The 24,539-nt window shown below is 38.9% G+C and overlaps 3 protein-coding genes across 3 annotated transcripts; all 3 read right to left on the bottom strand.

Annotated features, from left to right (window-relative positions):
* Positions 1–1,541: 1,541 nt before the first annotated feature.
* On the bottom strand, positions 1,542–5,034 carry LOC113896370 (olfactory receptor 7G1-like). The gene is made up of 2 exons (XM_027548580.1): positions 5,006–5,034; positions 1,542–2,502 (listed from the first exon to the last, which is right to left on the bottom strand). Exon 2 carries the CDS (start codon positions 2,475–2,477, stop codon positions 1,542–1,544), a length of 936 nt encoding a protein of 311 aa, XP_027404381.1. The 5' UTR covers positions 2,478–2,502; positions 5,006–5,034.
* Positions 5,035–7,698: 2,664 nt separating this feature from the next.
* On the bottom strand, positions 7,699–8,646 carry LOC113896369 (olfactory receptor 7G1-like). The gene has a single exon (XM_027548579.1). The coding sequence runs from the start codon at positions 8,620–8,622 to the stop codon at positions 7,699–7,701; it is 924 nt and encodes a 307-aa protein (XP_027404380.1). The 5' UTR covers positions 8,623–8,646.
* Positions 8,647–19,094: 10,448 nt separating this feature from the next.
* On the bottom strand, positions 19,095–20,087 carry LOC113896642 (olfactory receptor 7G1-like). Its single transcript, XM_027548860.1, has one exon. The coding sequence runs from the start codon at positions 20,031–20,033 to the stop codon at positions 19,095–19,097; it is 939 nt and encodes a 312-aa protein (XP_027404661.1). The 5' UTR covers positions 20,034–20,087.
* Between the last annotated feature and the right edge of the window lie 4,452 nt (positions 20,088–24,539).

Genomic DNA, 24,539 nt, shown 5'->3' with positions numbered 1-24,539 from the left:
AAACATTTGTGATGAAATAGATCACTAGTACTTTCCAGTGTATGTCTATTTGTCCAAAGAAAAGCTTATTGGAACTACCCAAAGGAGACTTGATATCTCTAATACCCAGTATTTCCATCCCAATTACAAAACACTCTCATTAACACCAGAAACATATAAGACACTATTCAAAATGATTTATCTATAACACCAGAGAACTAGCTACAAAGAAATGAAACTTCCAGCATCAGGAAGAACATATATTTTGGAAAAGATACAGCATCCATGTACAAGTTCAGAGTATTGGAAATGAGTTCATTTTTGCTGCATAAATAATATTTATTTTATTATGTGACACATCAGAAAAGGCAGCTGATAAATACAACATGAAAGAAAACAAAACTAACCTAATTGCTGAAGCAAGCGGTAAAAATATGCGAGACCAGTAGGTTTACAAATTAGAATATCAGCATATTATGGAACACAACAATACTAGTTAATTTTCCAAGGTGATTTGTATTTTTACTCTAGAGAGTACAAATCATTATGGAAAGTATTGACAAATGCACTGCATTAAAATTAAGCACTTGTGTTCACACCCTGCCCCCATAAAAAAACAAACTACAAAAGATATTCAAAAGCAATATCACATGTAAAAAGAAATATGCAGTGCATACAAATCTCCACATGTCTCACAGTAGGCTTGAGCCTGGGATGCAGTTCTGTTGTTGTTTGTCACTAAGTCGTGTCTGACTCTTTGTGATCCCATGAATGGCAGCACGCACGCCAGGCTCCTCTGTCCTTTACTGTCTCCTGAAGTTTGCTCAAATTTGTGTCCATTGAGTCAGGGATGCTCTCTAACCATTTCATCCTCTGCCAACCCTTTCTCCTTTTTCCTTCAATATTTCCCAACATCATAGCTCCAGTAAGTCGGTTCTTCCCATCAGGTGGCCAAAGTATTGGAGCTTCAGCTTCAGTATCAGCCCTTTCAGTGCATATTCAGGGTTTATTTCTTTAGGATTGATTGGTTAGATCTCCTTGCAATTCAAGAGATTCTCAAGAGTCTTCTCCAACATCAGAGTTCGAAAGCATCAATTCTTTGGCATTAAGCTTTCCTTATGGTCCAATTCTCACATCTGTACATGACTACTGGAAAACCATAGTTTTCACTATATGGACCTTTTTTGGCCCCAACCATAAGATCGAGCTAAATCAAGGTTCTTATGTCCACAAATTTATTAGATCCTCTCCCTGACATATCCAAAATTTCCACATTTCTTTTTTTGATGTTCCAATGATATCAGTATATTTCCTGCCTCCATTAGCTTCTTAAGGAGTGCATGGAGGAAAACAGGACTAGGAAATGGGACTCATTTGTGAAACATCACTGAGCCAAGCAAACAGGAAGTTGGTTTCAACCTCAAGTTAAAATTCCCTTAGCCACTATGTTACCTAGTCATTTTAGAATAAGTTGGTGGGACAAGAGTCAGGCTTTCTGGTTCACCTGACATTCTGTTACTCTGGTTCATTCTAGAAATGCCAGTACAAAGCAGAAGAGACAATCACAGAAAAGGAGTCTTAACAATGAGTTTCCTCAAGGCTTCTTTCATGTCCCTGTTCCTCAGGCTATAAATGAAGGGGTTCATCATTTGAGGAACAACAGTGTACATCATTGAAAGCACGGCAGTGTTTCTGGAAGAGTTAGTAAGAGCAAAACTAATGTTCACCCCCAAACCTGTCCCATAGAATAAGGACACAACTGAGAGGTGAGACCCACAGGTGGAAAACGCTCTATACTTTCCACTTGCTGATGGCATTCTCAAGACAGAGGACACTATCTGAATATAAGAGAAAATGATTCCACACACAGGAATACCCCCAAATATGCTAGTTGCCAAATATATCAGGATATTGTTAATGAAGGTATCAGAACATGCAAGCTTGATGACCTGAACAACTTCACAGAAGAAGAGGGGGATTTCCAGGTCTGTGCAGAAGGTCAGCTGTAACAGCATCAGAGTGTGGAGCAGGGCATCCATAATAATAATAAACAGGGTGAATAAGATCACCAGCCCACAGAGGCGGGGGCTCATGATAACACTATATCTCAGTGGGTGACAAATGGCCACATACCGGTCATAGGCCATTACTGCAAGGAGAGAACTTTCCAAACTAGCAAACACCAGGACAAAGCAGATCTGCGTGAGGCAGCCTGTATATGTGATGCTCTGATTCTGTGTTTGGATGTTCACTAGCATCTTTGGGATTGTGGTAGTGGTTAAACAGATGTCGTTAACAGACAGATTGGAGAGAAAGAAGTACATGGGGGTGTGGAGGTGGGAGTCAGAGCTGACGGCTAGGATGATGAGCAGATTTCCCAGGACTGTGACCAGATACATGGACAAGAAGAGGCTGAAAAGGAAGGACCGCAGCTTTGGATCCTCTGTCACTTCCATGAGAAGAAAATCTGAAGCATGTGTTTTATTCCTCTGTTCCATACTGTTGATAAATCTGATGGAAAAGGTGGAATGATAATACAATCAAACATGTGTTTTCTAGACTAGAAGGAAGACTGTCACCAGAAGCAAAAACATCTAAAGAATAAGGGAAGCAGATTGAAAGAGAGCAATTAAAAAGATGTGTCTGGGACTTCTCTGGCAATCCAGTGGTTGAGACTCTGCCCTTCCAGTGCAGGGGGCATGGGTTCCATCCCTGTTAAGGGAGCTAAGATCCCCCATGCTGTGTGGTGTGGCAAAAAAAAAAAAAAAAAAAAGTGCATCTTGTGTATGTGAATTATTCTGTTTCTTTAAAACCTTTTTTTCAGTTAAAAAAACCTTAAGCTGACATAGCAGCATCAACAAATGTTAATTCTGGAAAGGGTTAACAGGTGTCATTAAAAAATTACACTGTGTATATTGTTTTAGCTATTTAAAACCTGGCCATTTTATGACGAGAAACAGGGAGAGGCTGCTTGAACATTTTATCTGGATCCCCTGAGACCTCAGAGGCAGGCAATTGAGGTAATACACGGGTATGTCACGAACCAGCAAGAGCATGATAAGGTGAGCTTTACCAATTTTCTTACCACAAGATTGCAAGTGAATGTTAGAGAATGATAACAGTCCACCTGATTTAAAAAAGACAGATTTCTCCTCAGAAAGAGATGCTCCTGGTCATAGTAGAGTGAGTACAATATGAGTAAATGAGAGATGCTTTAGCATTGGTGCTAAGTACAAAGAAACACATGAAGAAGATGACTGACAGACAGGAGGACTGCGGGTGGCTTAGTTCTAAACTGTCTGATGTAGGTACTCTCCTCACAGCTTCCCTTGGATGAGCCTGTTGCATAATACCTGACTTCACGTCCAAACACTCACCGAGAGACGTTAGGATACCTGGCTGGCATCACAGTGGAATGATGCTCGATGTCTTCTTTGACTTGCCACATAGGAGATGTGTCCTCGGGAATGGCAGAAGGATTGAGTGAGACCAGAGCTCCTGGGCAAGAGGGATCACGGATGGGAGTAGGCTTAGGTGTGCTGTAACTTTTCACAGAAAGCATTGTTGAATGAGGTGGTCACAGGCAGTATACGGTCTCTGTATCCCTAGAGGTTCAATTTCCAAAGCTCCTCATTAGCCAAACAATTTGATTGTCACTGTGATCCCAGGGCAGTGCAAATCTGTAAAGGCCAAGACTCTGGAAAGGAGGAATCAGAGTAGCTGCTTTCCTGATCCTATGAGACCAGTTGTATACCTTGTAGTTTTTTCCATCTGAGTCTGCTCACCTCCTTTTCTAATTCTTTAAATATGAGCACATCATCGTTCTCTAATTGGATTCCAGTTTTCCTTTTTGCAATATGAGCAAAGGAATCTCTACCTAATTAGTTACATCACAAAGTCTAATACCAAGTTTATATGTGAAAATATAGTTATATATGTGCATATAATTAGTATATCTTTAAATGTTATTATAAAATTGGAAACTCTCAGGAGTTTTTCTCTTCAACAGTCACTAATGTCTCCTCAAACTTAATTTTCACTGTGTATATTTCTATAGCAGATAATAATTTATTTCCTGACAATTGTCTGTGGTCAATACATAAAAGTCTGATACTCCTTTTTTTTTTTAGCTTTCACAACCATCTTTTCTAATCTCTTCATGATAGTTTCACTGTACATTTTGGTGTATTTTAGGGGAGTGTGGGTTGAAATTATATAAAGAACTCATGTGAATTAAAAAGAAAAAGAAGGACTTCTGGTGGTCCAGTGGCTAAGACTCCAAGCTCCCAATGCAGGCGGCCTGTGTTCGATCCCGGGTCAGGGAACTGGATCCCAAATGCTGCAACTAAAGATCCCAAATGCCACAACTAAGACCAAGCGCAGCCAAATAAATAAATAAAAATTAAAAAAAAGATAAAAAAGAGAACTCATTTGAGATATCACGAACATATATTTACAAGAAAGAGAAATTAATATGTGGAAAAAACTCTCAACCAAATAATAAAAAGAGATATGTCAATTAATGAAATGATTTTTACATTAGGTTATCAGTTTACTTGAAAGTGTATCAGTTGTGATACAGATCACCAAGCCTTCATCAGAAAGTGTGTGTACTTGTTTTCGTCACTTAGGAGAACTCTTTGGTACAACTCAAAGGAACATTCATACCCACTTACACTCAGTAATTTCATTGCAAACATAAAACTTGTCTCATTTCCACCAAGAAATATATACAAGAATACTCAGGTTTATTTTTAATAGTGAAAAAAAAAACCAATTACAAACAAAATTTTCATCAATATTGGGCAGGATGCTTACTTTGAAAAGTCACCATACATAATGTTGAAATACAAAGGATTAGAAATAAATTCGTTACTGATATACCCAACAACTTGATTAAATCTCAAAGTGCCATAATGAGAGAAGCAATCGAGATTAAAAAACTCATACATTATATTAAACTTCCAATAAGTTTGAAAAGAAGTCAATTTATAAATTGGGCAGGAACATATATTGGGGAGATAATACAATGAAATTTAATTCTATTGCCAGTTTCATAGGACAAATATGATAAAATATTGGCAATTTCGTAGGATTCAACCCAAAAGAATAATTTCAAAGAAAGTTAGTTAAGGGTAGTGTTTGTACTGGAAGAGGAGAGAGTGTTGTGACTGTGAAACACTTCAGGTGGATTCTGTGGTAATGACATTGCTGTATTTTTAACCCTTATATATAGGTTCATATCATGTTCTTATCTATTCTTTCAAAACTACAGATAAATCTTATGCACTACTTAGCATATACTATATTTAAGAAGTTGGGGAAAGGCCTGCTATCTTCATAATTCTAAACATATTCTCCCATGTTGTTTAATATTGAAGTCAAGCATCTCAGATTTCAGAGGTCTTCAGAATCTCATAGTGCCTATTAAAAATTTTCATTCAATGTAAAAGTTTTAAAAATTCTTTCAACTTTTAAATAAAAATGGGTCATACTTTTTGAAAAATATCAGAGTTATGGGTGTAAAAATGAACGCAGGTTCTCCACAAGTCTCCCCCAGAGGTTCAAAGTCAGTAGTTCTTGCTGGAGGTCAGAGAAATCTTAGTACAAAAGTCTCAGATGATCTGATTCTTTTTATATTAAAAGATGGTAAACAGTCTGCCTGCAATGGGGAGACCCAGGTTCGATCCCTGGGTGGGGAAGATGCTCAGGAGAAGGAAATGGCAACCCACTTCAGTATTCTTGCCTGGAAAATCCCATAGATGGAGGAGCCTGGCGGGCTATAGTCCATGGGGTCACAAAGAGTTGGACATGACTGAGCAACTAACATTTTCACACTTTCATTCATTTATTTTTGGCTGTGCTGGGTCTTCGTTGTTGTGCATGGACTTTTTCGAGTTGCAGCGAGCGGGGACTACCCTCTAGTTGCGGTGCACCGCCTTCTTATTGCAGCGCATTCTGTTGTGGAGCGTGGGTTCTAGGGCATGGGCTCAGTAAGTGTGGTGCAGCGGCTTAGTTACCTCTAAGCATGTGGGGTTTTCCTGGGATTGAACCCATGTCTCCTGCATTGTCAGGTGGATTCTTAACCGTTGGACCACCGGGGAAGTCCCAGGTGAACTACTTCTGCATCTGTTCTGTGGGGGAAGCTCTGCTTGTGTGGCAGCCAGGGAGCTGTTCTCCAGTTTTGGTGCTGAAAATAAAACAACCTTTCAACCACCAATGAGGAGAACAGAAGTTTCCGCAGTCACTCCTTCAGCTCTCCTTTGAGATCTCCATTGTTTCACCTGCATCCTCACAGAGATAATTCTAACTTATGGCCCTGCTTTTTTATGCTCATAGGAAAAGTAATGTCACTGTCCTTATCAAATCCCCCCTTTTTTCCCTTTCTTGTCTTTAATTCAACATCTCCATTTCAAAAGAATATAGTTCACCATAGAATAAATTTCCTCATAAAGACACATTAAAATGCTTTGCATTGGACTTCCCTGGTGGTACAGCGGATAAGAATCCTCCTGCTGGGCTCTGTATCAACCTAGAGGGGTGGGATGGGGAGGGAGATGAGAGGGAGGTTCAAGAGGACGGGACATATGTATACCTATGGCTGACTCATGCTGACGTTTGACAGAAAACAACAAAATTCTGTAAAGCAACTATCCTTCAGTTAAAAATAAATTAATTAAAAAAAAAAGAGTCCTCTTGCCAATGCAGAGGACATGGGTTCGATCTCTGGTCTGGGAAGGTTCCATGTGCCATGGAACTACTAAGCCTGTGTACCACAACTACTGAGCCCATGTACCACAACTAATGAGCCTGTGCTCTAGGGCCAGAAAGCCAAAACTACTGGGCCCATATGCTGCAACTCCTGAAGCCTAGAGCCTGTGCTCCTCAGCAAAAGAAACCACCACAATGAGAAGTCCTAGCATCATAATGAAGAGCAGCCCCCACTGGCTGCAGCTAGAGCAAGCCTGTGCAAAGCAAAGAAGACCCTGTGCAGTAAAAAATAAACAAATACAATTAAAATAGAAAAAAAGTTTTGCATTAAGATCCCCAAGACTGCAACCAGTCCTCTATGATATCAATGATACAATCCATTTTAATGTTTTTTTTTTTTTTTTTTCAGATTCCACCAGTGACATTAAGAAGTACAGCAATATAAGATGATTGAGGAGAGAACTGAAAACTCAGACACATTCTTATAAATAGGCCAATGAGAAAGCTCAAAGCAAATAAGATGTTAGAAGATTATCAATAATTACCCTGAGTACCTGAACACAACTTATTTTATTTCATTATGCAGATTAGAAAAAGCAGCTGATAAACATAACATGAAGGAAAACTAATCTTGTTGCTGAGGCAAGTGATAAAAATATGTGAGAACATTAAGTTTACAAAACTGATGAATATAGCCAAGTATGGAACACGGTGATACTAGTTAACTTTATTGTGTACTTACTAGGCACCAGGCATTGTCCTAAGTAGCGCTTATAAGGGTAAACTTCTTAGAAGCAGTCATACTCCATATAGTCAAGCTAAGGCTGTCATAGCAATCAAAACCCAAAGTTAAAATGAACTTTTCATTATGTTACATAGTTATTTTCAAAGAATTTGGTGGTGAAAGAACCAGGCAAACATTCTGGCTTGCCCAGTTTTTCTATCACTCTGACTCATTCCAGAAACCCCAGTGCAAAGCAAATGAGATATCCCAGAAGAAAAGATGTCCTAGATACTGACAAGTTTCCTCAAGGCACCTTTCACATCCCTGTTTCTCAGGCTATAGATGAAGGGGTTCATCATTTGAGGGACCACAGTGTACATCATTGAAAGCACCGCAGTGTTTCTGGAGGAATTACTAAAAGCAGAGCTAACGTACACACCAAAAGCTGTCCCATAAAATAAGGACACAATTGAGAGGTGAGACACACAGGTGGAAAAAGCTTTATACTTTCCACTTACTGATGCTATTCTCAACACAGAGGACACTATCTGAATATAAGAGAAAATGATTCCACATACAGGAATACCACCTAATATGCTAGATGCAAAATATATCAGGATTTTGTTGATGAGGGTATCAGAGCATGCAAGCTTGATGACCTGAACAACTTCACAGAAGAAGAGGGGGATTTCAAGATCTGTGCAGAAGGACAGCTGCAAGAGCATCAGACTGTGGAGTAGGGCATCCACAATGCTAGTAAACAGAGAAAGAAGAATCAACAAGCAACAGAGACGAGAGTTCATGACGACAGTGTACCTCAGTGGATGACAAATGGCCACATAGCGATCGTAGGCCATTGCTGAAAGAATACAACTATCCAAACTTGCAAACACCAGGACAAAGCAGACCTGCATGAGGCAGCCTGCGTAAGTGATGCTTTGGTTCCGTGTGTGGATGTTCATCAGCATCTTTGGGATTGTGGTTGTACTTAAACAGATGTCAGTAAAGGATAGATTGGAGAGGAAGAAGTACATGGGGGTGTGGAGGTGGGGGTCATAGTTGATGGCCAGGATGATGAGCAGGTTTCCCAGCACAGTGACCAGGTACATGGACAGGAACAGGCTGAAGACAAGGGACTGCAGCTTTGGATCCTCTGTCACTTCCATGAGAAGAAATCCTGAAACACCCGTTTTGTTTCTGAGCTCCATGTTATTGATAAATCTGATGAAAAAGATGAAATAGAAAATAAAATATATCATCCCTAGACAAGCAGCAGGTCTATCACAAGAGGAAGAAAGCACCCTGGGAAGGGAAGGGGACTAATGGAGGGTGGTGAGAAAGGAAAGTCTTCTGGTGCATAATTTTCTGTTACTGTAAAAAGAACCTAAAGCTGATATAACAGTCAATAATCAAAATTAAACCTGGAAATGGTTAAGAGGTGACTGTTTTTTTTTTTAAATTTAAGTTTATTTATTTTAATTAGAGGCTAATTACTTTGCAATATTGTATTAGTTTTGCCATACATCAACATGAATCTGACACGGGTAACTTGTAGTAGTCTATCTATAGGATTTTCGTGGTGGCTCACTGGTAAAGAACCCACCTGCAATGCAGGAGACACAAGTTCGATCCCTGCTTTGGGAAGATCCCCTGGAGAAGGAAATGGCAACCCACTCCAGTATTCTTGCCTTGGAAATCACATGGACAGAAGAGTCTGGTGGGCTATAGTCCATGGGGTTGCAAAAGAGTTACATAAGGTAGCAACTGAGCTGCTGCTGCTAAGTCACTTAGGTCGTGTCGGGCTCTGTAAGACCCTGTAGATGGCAGCCCACCAGGCTCCCCCATCCCTGGGATTCTCCAGGCAAGAACACTGGAGTGGGTTGCCATTCCTTCTCCAATGCATGAAAGTGAAAAGTGAAAGTGAAGTTACTCAGTCATGTCCGACTCTTTACGACCCCATGGATTGCAGCCTACCAGGCTCCTCCACCCATGGAATTTTCCAGGCAAGAGTACTGGAGTGGGGTTGCCATTGCCTTCTCTGAGTAACTGAGCAACAACATTCTATTGATATCTATGCTGCTCTGATTATTTAAAAAATTTGGTAATTTTATAAGAAGAAACAGACTAGGGAGGCAGTTGAAGACTCTGTCTGAATCCCCAGTGACCTCAGACTCAAACAACAGAGATAATTCCTAGGTGTGTCAAGGACCAGGAATGGGCTGATAAGGTGAAATTTATCAACTTTTTTTGCACACCTCCCATATTAAAGAAACACAAAGAAATGTCAGACAATTCTTCAAAATCACCCTCACTGAGAATGGGTAACTTTCTACTCAGGAAGAAGTAGTCCTTGTCATAGCAGGGAGTCAGTAAAATATTAATAAATGAAAGGTTTTTGAGTACTGGTGTAAAGTACAAGGAAATATTGAAGAAGATGACAAACAGTTTGGCAGGAGACCCATGGATGACTTAGCTGTGATCATCTAATATATGTACGCTCTTCACAGCTTCCCCTGGATGTACCTATTGCAAAATACTTGCTATAATTTCCAAACATTGACAGAGGGAGGTTAGGTTACCTGGCTGACATCACAGTGGAATGATGCTTCACGTGTCTGGTTTGGAAGAGCTGTCCTTAGAAAGAAGAGAAGGTCTGAGTGAGTCACCAGCTCCTGGACAGGAGGGATCTGTTATGAGGAGTCTCAGGTGTGCTGTTTCTTTTCTGAGAAAGAACTGTTGATTGAGATGGTCACAGGCAGATGGAACTCATGCAGTCTGGAACTCTGGAGATTCAATTTCCAAAGCTCCTTATTAACCAGTCAATTTATTGTCATTGTGATCCCAGGACAGTGCAAACCTGTAGGTCAACACTCTACACTGGGACTTCCCTGGTGTACAATGGATAATCTGTCTGCTAACGCAGGGGACTCGGGTTAGATCTCTGATCTGGTACAGTCCCAAATGCCGCTGAGCAACTAAGTCCATGTACCATAACTACTGAACCTGTGCTCTAGAGCCCATGAGCCACAACTACTGAAGCCCATGCACCTAGAGACTGTGTCTGCAACAAGAGAAGCCACCGCAATGAGAAGCCTGTGCACTGCAACGAAGAAGAGCTCCTGCTCGCCACAACTAGAGAAAGATTGTGTGCAGCAATGAAGACACAGTGAAATCATAAGCAAACAAACAAGTAAATAAAAAGACTCTACACTGCAGAAATTCAGGCTAAGTACAGACTACCCACTTTTCAACATCTGTACCTGCTCATGTCCATTCCTTAGTTTTTCATAGACTCATAAGCAGTTAAAAAGTCACGGTAAAACAATAGGGGGCAAGTGTAATCTGAGTACATTTATATAGATTTATCCATTATCTAATAGGTGGAGGTGGTACTCCACATTAATATTGATTAAACTATTTTTCATCTTTAAGGAATTAAATATTTTCATGTATCTATGGATTTATCACTGCTACAATATGGCCTATATTAACCTACAATTTTCTTGATATATTAAAACTAACAAGAGAAAAGATGGCATTAGTAATGTCATCCCTTACGTTCTTAACATCATTTGCTCCAAACACATAAAATAACAGGAAAATACACATGATATAAAGATTTAAAATTTTAGCTGTCAAGGGCCCAGGTGGAAATTTGCTATTGCTACAATATTGCTTCTATTTTTATGTTTTTGTTTTTTTTGGCTGCGAGGCATGGTGGGGGTGGAAATCTTTGCTCCCCGACCAGGGATCTTACCACAGGGATCAAACCCTTATCTCCTCCATAGACCTCATGGTCTCCATCTCTCATGGAGATGCAACATGCCTCATGGCCAAAAAAAGCCAAAACATAAAACAGAAGCAATACTGTAACAAATTCAATAAAGACTTAAAAAATAATGATTCTTTAAAAAATTTAAATTAAGATTCTAAGAGACATTTCCACAACTTTGTACATGAGTTTGAGTAAGCTCTGGCAGTTTGTGGTGGAGAGGGAAGCCTGGCGTGCTGCAGTCCCTGGGGTTGTAAAGTCGGACATGAGACTAGCAGCAAGCCTCTGCCAAAATGTGTGCTTGACTGCATGTACCCTCTTCACTAAAATCATATGTAACACTGACCTTCCCCTCTACCTCTTTGGAGCAGTTTCTCAGCTATCTGAAATGCTGTCTTTGGGGCTATACTTCTCATTTTGTCCCAAATAAACCTTAACTCACACATACACCCAAAAAGAGTCAGACAGGACTGAGTGACTGAACTGAACTGAACTTGTTCATGAAAGTGAAAGTGGCTCAGTTGTGTCCAACTCTTTGCGACCCCCTGTACTGTACAGTCCGTGGAATTCTCCAGGCCAGGATACTGGAATGGGTAGCTGTTTCCTTCTCCAGGGGATCTTCCCAACCCAGGGATTGAACTCAGGTCTCCCACATTGCAGGCAGATTCTTTTGCAGCTTTACCAGCTATACCAGCTTAACCATCAGGGAAGCCCAAGAATACTGGAATGGATAGCCTGTCCATTCTCCAGCGGATTTTTCCAACCCAGGAATCGAACCGGAGTCTCCCGCATTGCAATCAGATTCTTTACCAGCCGAGCATTCATAGTTGCACAATTTATAATAATCAGGAAGTGGGAGCGACCCAATGGATGAATGGATAAACAAAATGTGCTATTTACAGACAATGGAATATTATTCCATCTTGGAAAGGAAAGAAATTTTGCCATATGCAACAATATGGATGAGAATTGAGAACATTAGGCTAAGTGGAACAAGTCAGTCACAAAAAGACAGATTTCATTTATATGAACCGTCTAAAGTACTGAAATTCGTAGAAGTAGAAAATAGAACAGTAGTTATCTAGGTCTGTGAAGAGGCAGAAAAGGAGAATTCTTATTTTAAGAGAATAGAGTTTCTGATTTGCAAGACTAAAATGTTCTTATGATTAACACTACTAAACTGTGAACTCAGAAATGGTTCAGGTGGTAAATTTTATGTTATGTGTATTTTAACACAACAAAAAAGAAAAAACTAGTGTACATAGATCAATAAAGCAAATATCGCAAAAAGTTAACTATTCAATGTAGGTGGTGGGCAAATGGGTGTTCACTATATCATTCTTTCAACTTTCCTGTATGTTTGAAAAACTTCACAGTAAGAAATTGAAAAAGACAGACTTCCCTGATAGTTCAGTGGTTATGACTTTGTCCATCAGCACAGGGGGTGTGGGTTTGATCCCTGGTTGAGGAGCTAAGATCCTACATGCCTCACAGCCAAAAAACGAAAACATTAAAAAAAGAGAAGCAATATTGTAACAAATCCAATAAAGAAAAAAAAAATAGCTTCTTAACAAGAGGAAATTGAAAAAGAAAAAAAAACATTTATTGTATCATTCCATTAATATGCAATGGCTAGAGTAGAAACATTTATAGAAACAGAAATTAGACTACAGTTTGCCAGGGACTGAGGTTGGGGGAGAGTTTGAGATGATGAAAAACACGTGGAAACAAATCTTGGTGATGACAGCATAACATGATGAATGCAATTATGCCACAAAACTGCACACTTAAAAATCATTAAGATTGGAAATTTTATGTTATATATTTTACTAAAATTTTAAAAATAGACTGAGCATGTGATAGGCATTTTCCATTCCCTTTATAGAATTTCAGTATCATTTTTCCCAAAGTAGTAGATTGAATATTCTGACCTCATTATAATGGGCAATTCATTGAAATTCTGGCCCTTGATTACCAATGTTTTTACACTGCATCATAAGTTATCAGAGAAGCACTCAAGTTATGACACAATGTACCTTGTGATTGTAATCAACAGAGTCTGAAGCTTCTCTGTTACCACAATAAATTTATTTTTATTAGTCTAGTGAGCTAGAATAATTAAAATGTTTTATATTGGCTCAGGGATAAATAGAAGACCTATTGACCAGAAGATAGAATCCATAAAGAAATCTATACGTAAATGGGAAGTTTATACAGGTACATAAAAATGAATTTGGATCCTGCTTAACATCAAAGGGAAAACTAAATTCATATTTCAAATGTAAAAGCCAAGACTGGGAATTCTTCAGACTGAAGTACTATTGTTTTCATTCAAACCCAGGTCTCCTGCATTGCAGGTGGATTCTTTACCAGCTGAGCCAGCAGGGAAGCCTAAGAATACTGAAATGGGTAGCCTATCCCTTCTCCAGGGGATCTTACTGACCCATGAATCGAACAGGGGTCTCCTGCATTGCAGGCAGATTCTTTACCAGCTGTACTACCAGGGAAACTCTGTTGTTTTCATAAATAAGACCTGTTAAGTGATGCCATTATGTAAAGTATTAACAGCTATTAACTATGCAACTAAAACAATGCACTTGTGTTCATACAAAATAAAACTGTACAGGATATTCAAAAAGAACTCATACACTTAAGAAATAATTTTGCAGTTGGTATGGTTTTTGTTGTTCAGCTGCTAAGTTGTGTTCAACCCTTTGTGACCCCAAGAACTGTAGCACGCCAGGCTCCTCTGTCTTCCACTATCTCCTGGAGTTTGCCCAAATTCACGTCCATTGAGTTGGTGATGCTATCTAACAATCTCATCCTCTGCCTCACTTTTCTCCTTTTGCTTTCAATCTTTACCAGCATCAGAGATCTTTTCCAGTGAGTTGGCTCTTTGCATCAGGTGGCCAAAGCATTGGAGCTTCAGCTTTAGCATCAGTCCTTCCAATGAATAGTCAGGGTTGATTTTGTATAACTAACAATAATATCTTGATCATGTAAAAAAAAAAGCTCATATGAATTAATGAGAAAATTATGAACAACTCAGTAGGTCTATCACAATTAGATATTTGAAAGAAAATAAATGCATCAAAAGCCTCTCAGTTATGTAATAATAAGAGGTATGTCTGTTGATGAAGTAATTTTTACATTGTTACTATAAATGAAAAGGTGTTGATGATGATATGGATCCCCTCATGCTACCATGAGAAATAGAAAAGAATACTCAGATTTACTCATAACAGCATAAAATTAGGTACAAACAAAATTTCCATCAATATGATAAAAAATATCTATTTTGAAGTCTCCAAACACAATGTAAATATACAGCATATTGCAAATTAATTATTTACTGATATACTCCAAGATAACATTGAAATCTCCCAAGTGCAATAATGAGGAAAAAATCAAGATAAACGGTTAAAGCATAACAATTAAATTTTAATGAGTCATCAAGTTATAAATTGCAAAGGAATACATACAGAGGTGATCAGACAGCGATATTTCATCCTATTGTCAGTTTTATGGTGCAAACATGATCAAATAATGGCAAATTCACAGGAGTCAACCTAACAGAAGATCAAATGAAAGAAAAAGAATTAAAAAGTCAAGATTTTGTTTGTCACTGGGAGGGGAGAGTGTGATGTAGGTGGGAGAAAAATTGCATTCTATAATTAAGGGATTGTTTTATTTATTTAATTTCAGGATAGGGTAGGTACATACATGGCTATTATGTTACCATTCTCACAGAACTACACATGGACTTTAAGCACCACTTTGCATGTGCTACTTTAATGAGTAAAACTGAGGAAAGATCCTTCTGTATTTCCAATTCTAAATGTAATTATAATATATTTCCCCATGTCCTCATATGAAAGTTATGCATCTCAGGTCATCATAGTCTCACAAAGTGTTTATTAAAATTCTCTCATCCTTCACATGCCCCATTCCCCTGAGGCTCGAAATCCACAGTTCTTGCTAAAGATCAGGGAACTCTCAGTATGAACTAAGGTCTAACGTTATTCAAATCTGCAGCTGTTTTGTGAACCTCAATGAAGGAAGCTCTGGAGTTAACAAGACGGCCAAGCAGGGAGCTGTTTCCCAGTTGTGGTGCTGAAAGTAAAACGACCCCTCTGGCTTCCCCAGTGGCTCAGTGGGTAAAGATATCTTCCTGCAATGCAGGAGATTGAGGAAACACAGGCTTGATCCCTGGGTCGGGAAGATTCCTCTGGAGGAGGAATGGCAACCCACTCCAGTATTCTTTTTTTTTTTTTAATTTTATTTTTAAACTTTACAATATTGTATTAGTTTTGCCAAATATCGAAATGAATCCGCCACAGGTATACCTGTGTCCCCCATCCTGAACCCTCCTCCCTCCTCCCTCCCCTACCCTCCCTCTGGGTTGTCCCAGTGCGCCAGCCCCAAGCATCCAGTACTGTGCATCGAACCTGGACTGGCAACTCGTTTCACACATGATATTATACATGTTTCAATGCTATTCTCCCAAATCTCCCCACCCTCTCCCTCTCCCACAGAGTCCAAAAGACTGACCTATACATCGATGTCTCTTTTGCTGTCTCGTACACAGGGTTATTGTTACCATCTTTCTAAATTCCATATATACGTGTTAGTATACTGTATTGGTGTTTTTCTTTCTGGCTTACTTCACTCTGTATAATAGGTTCCAGTTTCATCCATCTCATTAGAACTGATTCAAATGTATTCTTTTTAATGGCTGAGTAATACTCCATTGTGTATATGTACCCCAGCTTTCTTGTCCATTCATCTGCTGATGGGCATCTAGGTTGCTTCCATGTCCTGGCTATTATAAACAGTGCTGCGATGAACATTGGGGTACACGTGTCTCTTTCCCTTCTGGTTTCCTCAGTGTGTATGCCCAGCAGTGGGATTGCTGGGTCATAAGGCAGTTCTATTTCCAGTTTTTTAAGGAATCTCCACACTGTTCTCCATAGTGGCTGTACTAGTTTGCACTCCCACCAACAGTGTAAGAGAGTTCCCTTTCTCTACACCCTCTCCAGCATTTATTGCTTGTAGACTTTTGGATTGCAGCCATTCTGACTGGCATGAAATGGTACCTCATAGTGGTTTTGATTTGCATTTCTCTGATAATGAGTGATGTTGAGCATCTTTTCATGTGTTTGTTAGCCATCTGTATGTCTTCTTTGGAGAAATGTCTATTTAGTTCTTTAGCCCATTTTTTGATTGGGTCATTTATTTTTCATCTACCTAAAGAAACTAAAGACTTATATATAGAAAACTATAAAACACTGGTGAAAGAAATCAAAGAGGACACTAATAGATGGAGAAATATACCATGTTCATGGATTGGAAGAATCAATATAGTGAAAATGAGTATACTACCTAAAGCAATTTATAGATTCAATGCAATCCCTATCAAGCTACCAACGGTATTCTTCACAGAGCTAGAACAAATAATTTCACAATTTGTATGGAAATACAAAAAAACCTCGAATAGCCAAAGCTATCTTGAGAAAGAAGAATAGAACTGGAGGAATCAACCTACCTGACTTCAGGCTCTATTACAAAGCCACAGTTATCAAGACAGTATGGTACTGGCACAAAGACAGAAATATTGATCAATGGAACAAAATAGAAAGCCCAGAGATAAATCCACGCACATATGGACACCTTATCTTTGACAAAGGAGGCAAGAATATACAGTGGATTAAAGACAATCTCTTTAACAAGTGGTGCTGGGAAAACTGGTCAACCACTTGTAAAAGAATGAAACTAGAACACTTTCTAACACCATACACAAAAATAAACTCAAAATGGATTAAAGATCTAAACGTAAGACCACTCCAGTATTCTTGCATGAAAAATCCCAAAGACAGAGGAGACTGGCGCACTACAATCTGAAGAGTTACAAAGAATCAGACGCAACTAACCACAATCTACAATGAACAAGGTTCTTCACCTTTTTAAAGTTCCTCACCACTCCCTGGACTCTCCCTCGACAGTTCCACTGTTTCTACCCCCTCACCCACATGTGGTTCTGACTGATGGCCTCAAATTTTCGTCCTTCTGGGAAGGTGATCTCACTGATCTTCTCTACTTCCCTTTTCTTCTCTCTTGTCTTACTCTCAACATCTCTTTGTCAAAGGAAAGTAGTTCTTCACAGAATAACTTTCCTCATAGAGACACATGAAGAAGTTTTCCATGAGAGCCCTAAGACTAAACGCAATACACTAAGACATCCATGACACAGTTAAATTTATTCAATGATGTTCCTCTGTGTTGACTCTACCAAAATGTGTAAGAAACACAGCAATAACTCAAACAGGGGCTCTGTAATAATTTAGAGGTGTGGGATGGGGAGGGAGATGGGAAGGAGGTTTGAGAGGGAGGGGACATATATATACCTATGACTGATTCTTATTGATATTTGACAGAAAACAACAAAATTCTATAAAGCAATTATCCTTCACTTAAAAAATAAATTAATTAAAATAAAAAACTAAAAATAAAAAAGATGACTAAAAGAAAAGTGAAAACAGATACATTCTTAGGAATAAGCCAATGAAAAATTTCATAGCAAATAAGATGCCAGAGGAAGATTAAAAACATTTTCCCTGCCTACAAAACAATGATTTATTTTATTATATTACTCAAATATTTATCAGGGAAAACCTGATAAATATAAGAATAAAAGAAAACAAATCAAAGACTTCCCTGGAATCCCAGTGGTTAAGACTTTTGCAGGTGATGGGGATTCAGTACTGCTTGGGGGGGATAAGATCCCAAATGCATTGTGGCCAAAAAAACCAAAACATAAAACAGAAGCAATATTGTAATGAATTCAGTAAAGACTTTAAAAGTGGTCCACAATAAAAGGTAAAAATTTTTAAAAATCAAATTGCTGAAACAATGGAAAAAATACAAGGACTCAAGGGTATAGGAAACTTAAGAAACACAATAACACTACTTAAATTTTATTGAGGCATTGTCCTAAGTGTTTATTGTTCTTATAGAGATTAACTTTCCAGCAGTAATTAAACTACAAATGGCAAGCATAAGGCTCAAGAATAATCAATTTCAAATATCAGGAATTGGATTAAGTAGGTGGCATATGATCCATTTCTCAGTGATAAGATTGAAGGTAATACCTTATGGGTGATGCCATGGAAATATCTATTATAAATAGAACTTCAATTAACAACAGACTCATTGAAGGACAGTCAATTTTGTTTGTCTCCAGTAATCATGTCTAGATATGCCTGAATCTATTTCAGCCATCTGAGTCCATGAGGGGAATCAACCTAATATGAAGCCTCTTCATGGAGGAATGAATGAATCTCTAATTTCCTGTTCCTGCACATTTCCTGCCTCTGAAATCCTTGTGATGAAAGATAATTATCTTTATTGTTTGAGCATATTAAGAGTCAGGATTTCTTTATTAGCAAGAAAATTTTCCTCACTGATCAACTTCAAATATTCCACAATCATTTCAAACTGCTGAGATAATCTAATCACAAAATTTTATGGATAATGAAGTCAAGTGTTATGGATGCTAATGTTGCCTAACATATGTCCAATTTACCAGTGACTGGTCTTAAAGATCCCTGAACTGAGGTGTGAAAGATCAACCACGATGTCTTGTAAATATGCTTTACTCTGGGGTACAATTTACATGGTGTCATCCAAGGAAGCAGGCAGAATCTATTTCTTCATGTACACAGACTTGTTTAAATTCTTTCCTTGACCTACACACCTTTCCCCACTTCCCTCGTGCTGGGAACATTCCCCACAAAATTACTATACCATGAACCTCTGCCTCAGATTCAGCTTCTACTGGCTCTAACCAAAACCTTATATTAGAGAATGGGAAGTTTATGTCAAACATCAGAGACCTAGAAAATGACACAATCATAGAATAGTAGGTACTCTACTGAAGAGTTTCCTCAAAGCTCCCTTCATGTCTTTGTTCCTCAGGCTGTAGATGAAGGGGTTCATCGTGGGAGTGACCATGGTGTACATCAATGAAGCCACTGCAGTCTTCCTGGGAGAGTCAGGAATTGCAGAACAAATGTACACTCCAAAACCTGTCCCATAGAATAAGGACACAACTGAAAGGTGAGACCCACAGGTAGAAAAAGTTTTATACTTTCCACCCACTGATGACTGTCTCAAAATAGAGGAGATTATTTTAGTGTAAGAGAAAATGATTCCGAAAACAGGAATGCCACCTAATAGGCTAATTGCAAAATAAAGAAGAGCATTATTAATGAGAGTATCAGAGCAGGCAAGCTTGATGACCTGAACAACTTCACAGAAGAAGAGGGAGATTTCCAGTTCCTTGCAGAAGGATAGTGGCAGCACCATCAGAGTGTGGAGCAGGGCATTCCCAATGCTAATGAACAAGGAGAGTAGAGTCAGCATAACACAGAGGTGGGGGTTCACGATGACTGTGTACCTCAGTGGGTGACAAATAGCCACATAGCGGTCATAGGCCATTGCTCCAAGGAGAAAACTTTCCCAACAAACCAAAATCAAGACAAAACAGATCTGAGTGAGGCAACCCGTGTAAGTGATTCTTTGACTCTGTGCTTGCATGTTTACCAGGATCTTTGGGATGATGGTTGTGCTTAAACCAATGTCTGTAAAGGACAGATGGGAGAGAAAGAAGTACATGGGGGTGTGGAGGTGGGAGTCAAAGATGACAGCCAGGATGATGAGCAGGTTTCCCAGGACAGTGACCAGGTACATGGACAGGAACAGGTTGAATAAGATGGTCTTCAGTTTTTCATTCTCTGTCAGTCTCATGAGAAGAAATTCAGAAACAGCTGTTTGGTTTCTGGGTTCCATGATGCTGATGAATCTGATGAATAAGATGTGGTAACAAGACAATAAAATGTGTAGTCACTAGGGAAGCAGCAGTAGTGTTACAAGAAGCATAAACCATCTTGGGAATGGAAAGAAACTAAAGGAGTGGGGAGGGGAGGGAAAGCCTTCTGCATGCATATTTATGTGTTATGTAAAAAAAAAATCCTAAAGGAAATCAATCCTGAATATTCATTGGAAGGACTGATGCTGAAGCTCCAATGCTTTGGCCACATGATGCAAAGAGCTGACTTGTAGGAAAAGAACCTGATGCTGGGAAAGATTGAAGGCTAAAGGAGAAGAGGGTGGCAGAGGATGAGATGGTTAGATAGCACCACTGACTCAGTGGACATGAATTTGAGCAAACTTCAGGAGACAGTGAAGGACAGAGGAAACTGTCATGATGCAGTCCATGGGGTTGCAGAGTTAGACATGACTAAGTGACTGAGTAACAATAAAAATACCCAAAGCTGATGACAGCAGAGCATAAACAGTTCTAGAAAAGGTTACCAACACCTTGGTTGGTTTTTAAAAATATTTATTGGTATTCATAAATCAGAGATGCTTAATTATTGATGCAAAATAAAAAAGAAGTTTGAAGATGACATAAGTTATGAAAAGTGACTTGGTTCTAATCATCTGGGGTGGAAAGTGGAAAATGGAGTTGCTTATCATGTTCGACTCTCTGTGACCCCATGGACTGTAGCCTACCAGGCTCCTCTGTCCATGGGGTTTTCCAGGCAATAGTACTGGAGTGGGCTTCCATTTCCTTCTCCAGGGGATCTTACCAACCCAGGGATTGAACCCGGGTCTCCGGCATTGTAGCAGACACTTTACTGTCAGAGCCACCAGGGAAATCTGGGGTATGTACTCTTTTTATAGCTTTTTCAGGATAAAGTTGTACCCAAATACCTGTCCTCATTTCCAAACATTCACTAAGGATCATTAGGTTACCTGGCTGGTATCGCAGTGAAATGATGTCTGACATCTGTGATATACCAAACCAAAGATCTGTCCTTAGGAAGAAAAGGGTCTGAGTGAGTCACCAGCTCCTGGGCAGGAAGGGTCATCTATGGTAGGAGTCTGTGTGCTGCTTATATCCAAGGAAAGAACTGTGGATAGAAGCGGTAGCAGATAGATTGCAGTCTTGAACCCTAGAGATTCAATTTCCAAAGCTCCTTGTTAACCAAGCAATTTAATGTTGCTGTGATCCCAGGGGAGTGCAAATACTTAAGAAGATTCTACATGGGAAAATTCAGGATGGCTGCTTTCTTGACTCTGTGAGGCCAAGTGTACACTGTCTACTTTTCTGCTCGTGTCCATTTCTAAGTTTTTCATAGAAATGTAAGAGGTTACAGGATCAAGGCAAAACACTAGTGTGAAAGCATACTCTCAGTTCATTTAGTTAGATTTTACCCATTATCTAATAAGTGGGGTTGGTATCCCATATTAATATTAATTAAACTATCTTTCGTCTTTAAAGAATTCAATATTTTCATGTGCTTGTGAACCTGCCTGCCAATACAGGAGACATAAGAGACATGGGTTCAATCCCTGGGTCATAAAGACCCCCTGGAGGAGGGCATGGCAACCCATTCCAGTATTCTTGCTTGGGGAATCCCATGGACAGAGGAGTCTGCAAACTACAGTCCATAGGGTCAAACAGAATCAGACATGAGTGAAGCAACTTAACATGCACACATCAATTTATTTCCTCTATTGTTCACTGCTACTGTATGAAATGTGTTAACATACAATTTTCTGGATATAGTAAAACCAACAGGAAACAAGACATTGTTGTAACTTCATCCCTTACTACTTTAACCTCACTTCCTTCAAACACATAAAATAACAGAAAAACAAGAGATATAAAATTTTAGAAACTAAAGCAGAAGTGGAGATTTGTTATTGAGAAATGAGAGTGAACATAAGAGTTATGGACAGTGTTTGAAACCATGACTATGAGCTTAGAGCAACAGAAAGTTTCAAAAGAAGCCTCCCAGAGAGAACTGAACCAAGCTACGTGATGGCTTGGTGGCTGGATTATTGATACCAAAAAATAGAGAGACAGGAACACAAGCATATCACTAAATGAAAACATCACACCAAAAGGGAAGAAACTTAGGGAATATGAAAAGAACAGAGAACTACAAAAACAACCAGAAAGCAAGTAACAAAATGGCAATAAGTACATACCTATCAAAGGGGTTCCCAAGTAGCTTAGGAACATCCCCTGGAGAAGAAATGGCAACCCACTCCAGTATTCTTGCCTGAGAAATCCCTTGAATGGAGGAGCCTGGAGGCTACCATCCATGGGGTTATAAAAGACTCAGACATGACTTAGCTACTAAACAATAGCAACATACCTACCAATAGCTTTAAATGTCAATGAGCTAAATACACCAATCAAAAGATATAGGGCGGCTTATTGGATAAAATAACAAGATCCACCTATATGTTGCTTACAAGAGACTCACTTCAGAGCTAAAGAACACAGACTGAAAGTGAGGGAATGGAAAAGATATCCATAAAAATAGAATTGAAAAGAAAGCTAGTATAGCAATATTCACATCAGACAAAGTAGATTAAAGTAAGTCTATAATAAAAGACAAATAAGGACATTATAAAGACAGAAAATCAAGAAAGAAGAGGATATAATACTCATTAACATATATGTACCTAATACTTAAGAATCTAAATATATAAAGCAAACTATAACAGATAAAGGCAGAATTTCACAATAAAACAATAATAGTAGATGACTTTAACACTTCACATACATCAGCAAACAGATTATCCACACAGAAAAATCAATTAGGAAATAGTGGCCTTAAATGACATATTAGACTAGTGGTAATCAACATGTATCTATAAGATATTCTATCCAAAAACAACAGAATACAGATTCTTAAAAAATTTTTTTTTATTTTATATTGGGATATAGTTGTTTTACATTGTGTTAGTTTCAGACATATTGCAAACTGATTTATTTATACATATACATTTATATCCATTCTTTATCACATCTTTCCCCATACAAGTTATTACAGAATATTGTGTGGAGTTAGTTCCCTGTGCCATATAATGGGTCTATATTGTTTGTCTATTTTATACGTAGTGATATAATGTGTATTATATTTCAAGGGCACATAGAACATTCTCCAGTATATATCACCAGCCAGGTCACAAAAGATGTCTCAACAAATTTAAGGAGGTAAAAACTATACCAAGCATCTTTTCCAACCACATATGAAACTACATATCAATTATGAGAATAAAAATGGAAACTGATTATGAGGAAGCACTGTGCAAATTAAATTGTGCAATAGCGTAACTAATGAGGAAATACAACCTTAAGTAAACAGAATTGAGGCAAGGTCTTCTAAGCAATCAAGGAAGAGGTAATATTAAGAATAAAGGTAAGGACTTTCCTGGTGGTCCATTGGATAAGAATCCCCCTTGCCAATGCAGAGGACATAGAATTCGATCCCTGGTCCGGAAAGATTGCACGTGTCACAGAGAACTGAGCCCAGGAGCCACAACTCCTGAGCCTACGTGCTGCAACTACTGAAGCCTGTGCACCTGGAGCTTGCGCTCCGCAATGAGAGAAGCTACGGCAATGAGCAGCCCATGCACTGCTACAAAAACTAGCCCCTGCTCACTGCAACTCGAGAAGGACTGCACACAACAGAAAAATAAAATAAATTAGAATAAAGGTATGATTTTAGAAAATAGAGAAAAGGATAACCTCTATCTCATTTCATAAGGACAAAACAGCCTGGATGCCTGAAGCACACAAGTTTAGAAGAATGGAAAATCACAAGGCATTCTTACTCCTGCAAAATTACTAACAGATTTTTTAAAAATTAAATCTAACAAAGAATAAAAATGGGTAGTGCATTCTGAAAAATCCGGTTTTCCTCCAGGAACACAGGTTGATTTTTGCTCCACAAAGACATGTTGTTTTCTCCCATGCCTCTTTCAAGCCTGTATTAGAATGTGAATTTCTCAGCAAGTCTTCTTGCCCTTCTGTGTAAAATTCCACACATTTACTTATTCTTGTCTTTTTACCATTATTCGTTGTTGTGCAGTCACTAAGTTGTGTCCGACTCTTTGCAACCCCATGGATTGCAGCACACCAGGCTTGCCTGTCCTTCACCACCTTCTGGAGTTTGCTCACATTCATGTCCAGTCAGTGATGCTATCTAACCATCTCATCGTCTGTCCCACCACCCTTTTCCTTTTGCCTTTAGTCTTTCCCAGCACCAGGGTCTTTTCCAATGAGTTGGCTCTTTCGATCAGGTGGCCAAAGTATTGGTGCTTCAGGTTCAGCATCAGTCCTTCCAATGAATATTTAGCATTGATTTCCTTTAGGATTGATGGGTTTGATCTCCTAGCAGTCCAAGGGATTCTCAAGAGTCTTCTCCAACTCCACAATTTGAAAGCATCAATTCTTTGGCACTCAACCTTCTTTATGGTCCAATTCTCACA

Source organism: Bos indicus x Bos taurus, chromosome 7 (genome assembly GCF_003369695.1).
Source record: "Bos indicus x Bos taurus breed Angus x Brahman F1 hybrid chromosome 7, Bos_hybrid_MaternalHap_v2.0, whole genome shotgun sequence".
NCBI lineage: Eukaryota > Metazoa > Chordata > Mammalia > Artiodactyla > Bovidae > Bos > Bos indicus x Bos taurus.
This window is presented reverse-complemented; position numbering and strand designations above follow the sequence as displayed.

Excerpts from the sequence above, each read along its gene's own strand:
- LOC113896642 (XM_027548860.1), bottom strand. The coding sequence starts at position 20,033 with ATGGAACCCAGAAACCAAACAGCTGTTTCTGAATTTCTTCTCATGAGA.
- LOC113896370 (XM_027548580.1), bottom strand. The coding sequence starts at position 2,477 with ATGGAACAGAGGAATAAAACACATGCTTCAGATTTTCTTCTCATGGAA.
- LOC113896369 (XM_027548579.1), bottom strand. The coding sequence starts at position 8,622 with ATGGAGCTCAGAAACAAAACGGGTGTTTCAGGATTTCTTCTCATGGAA.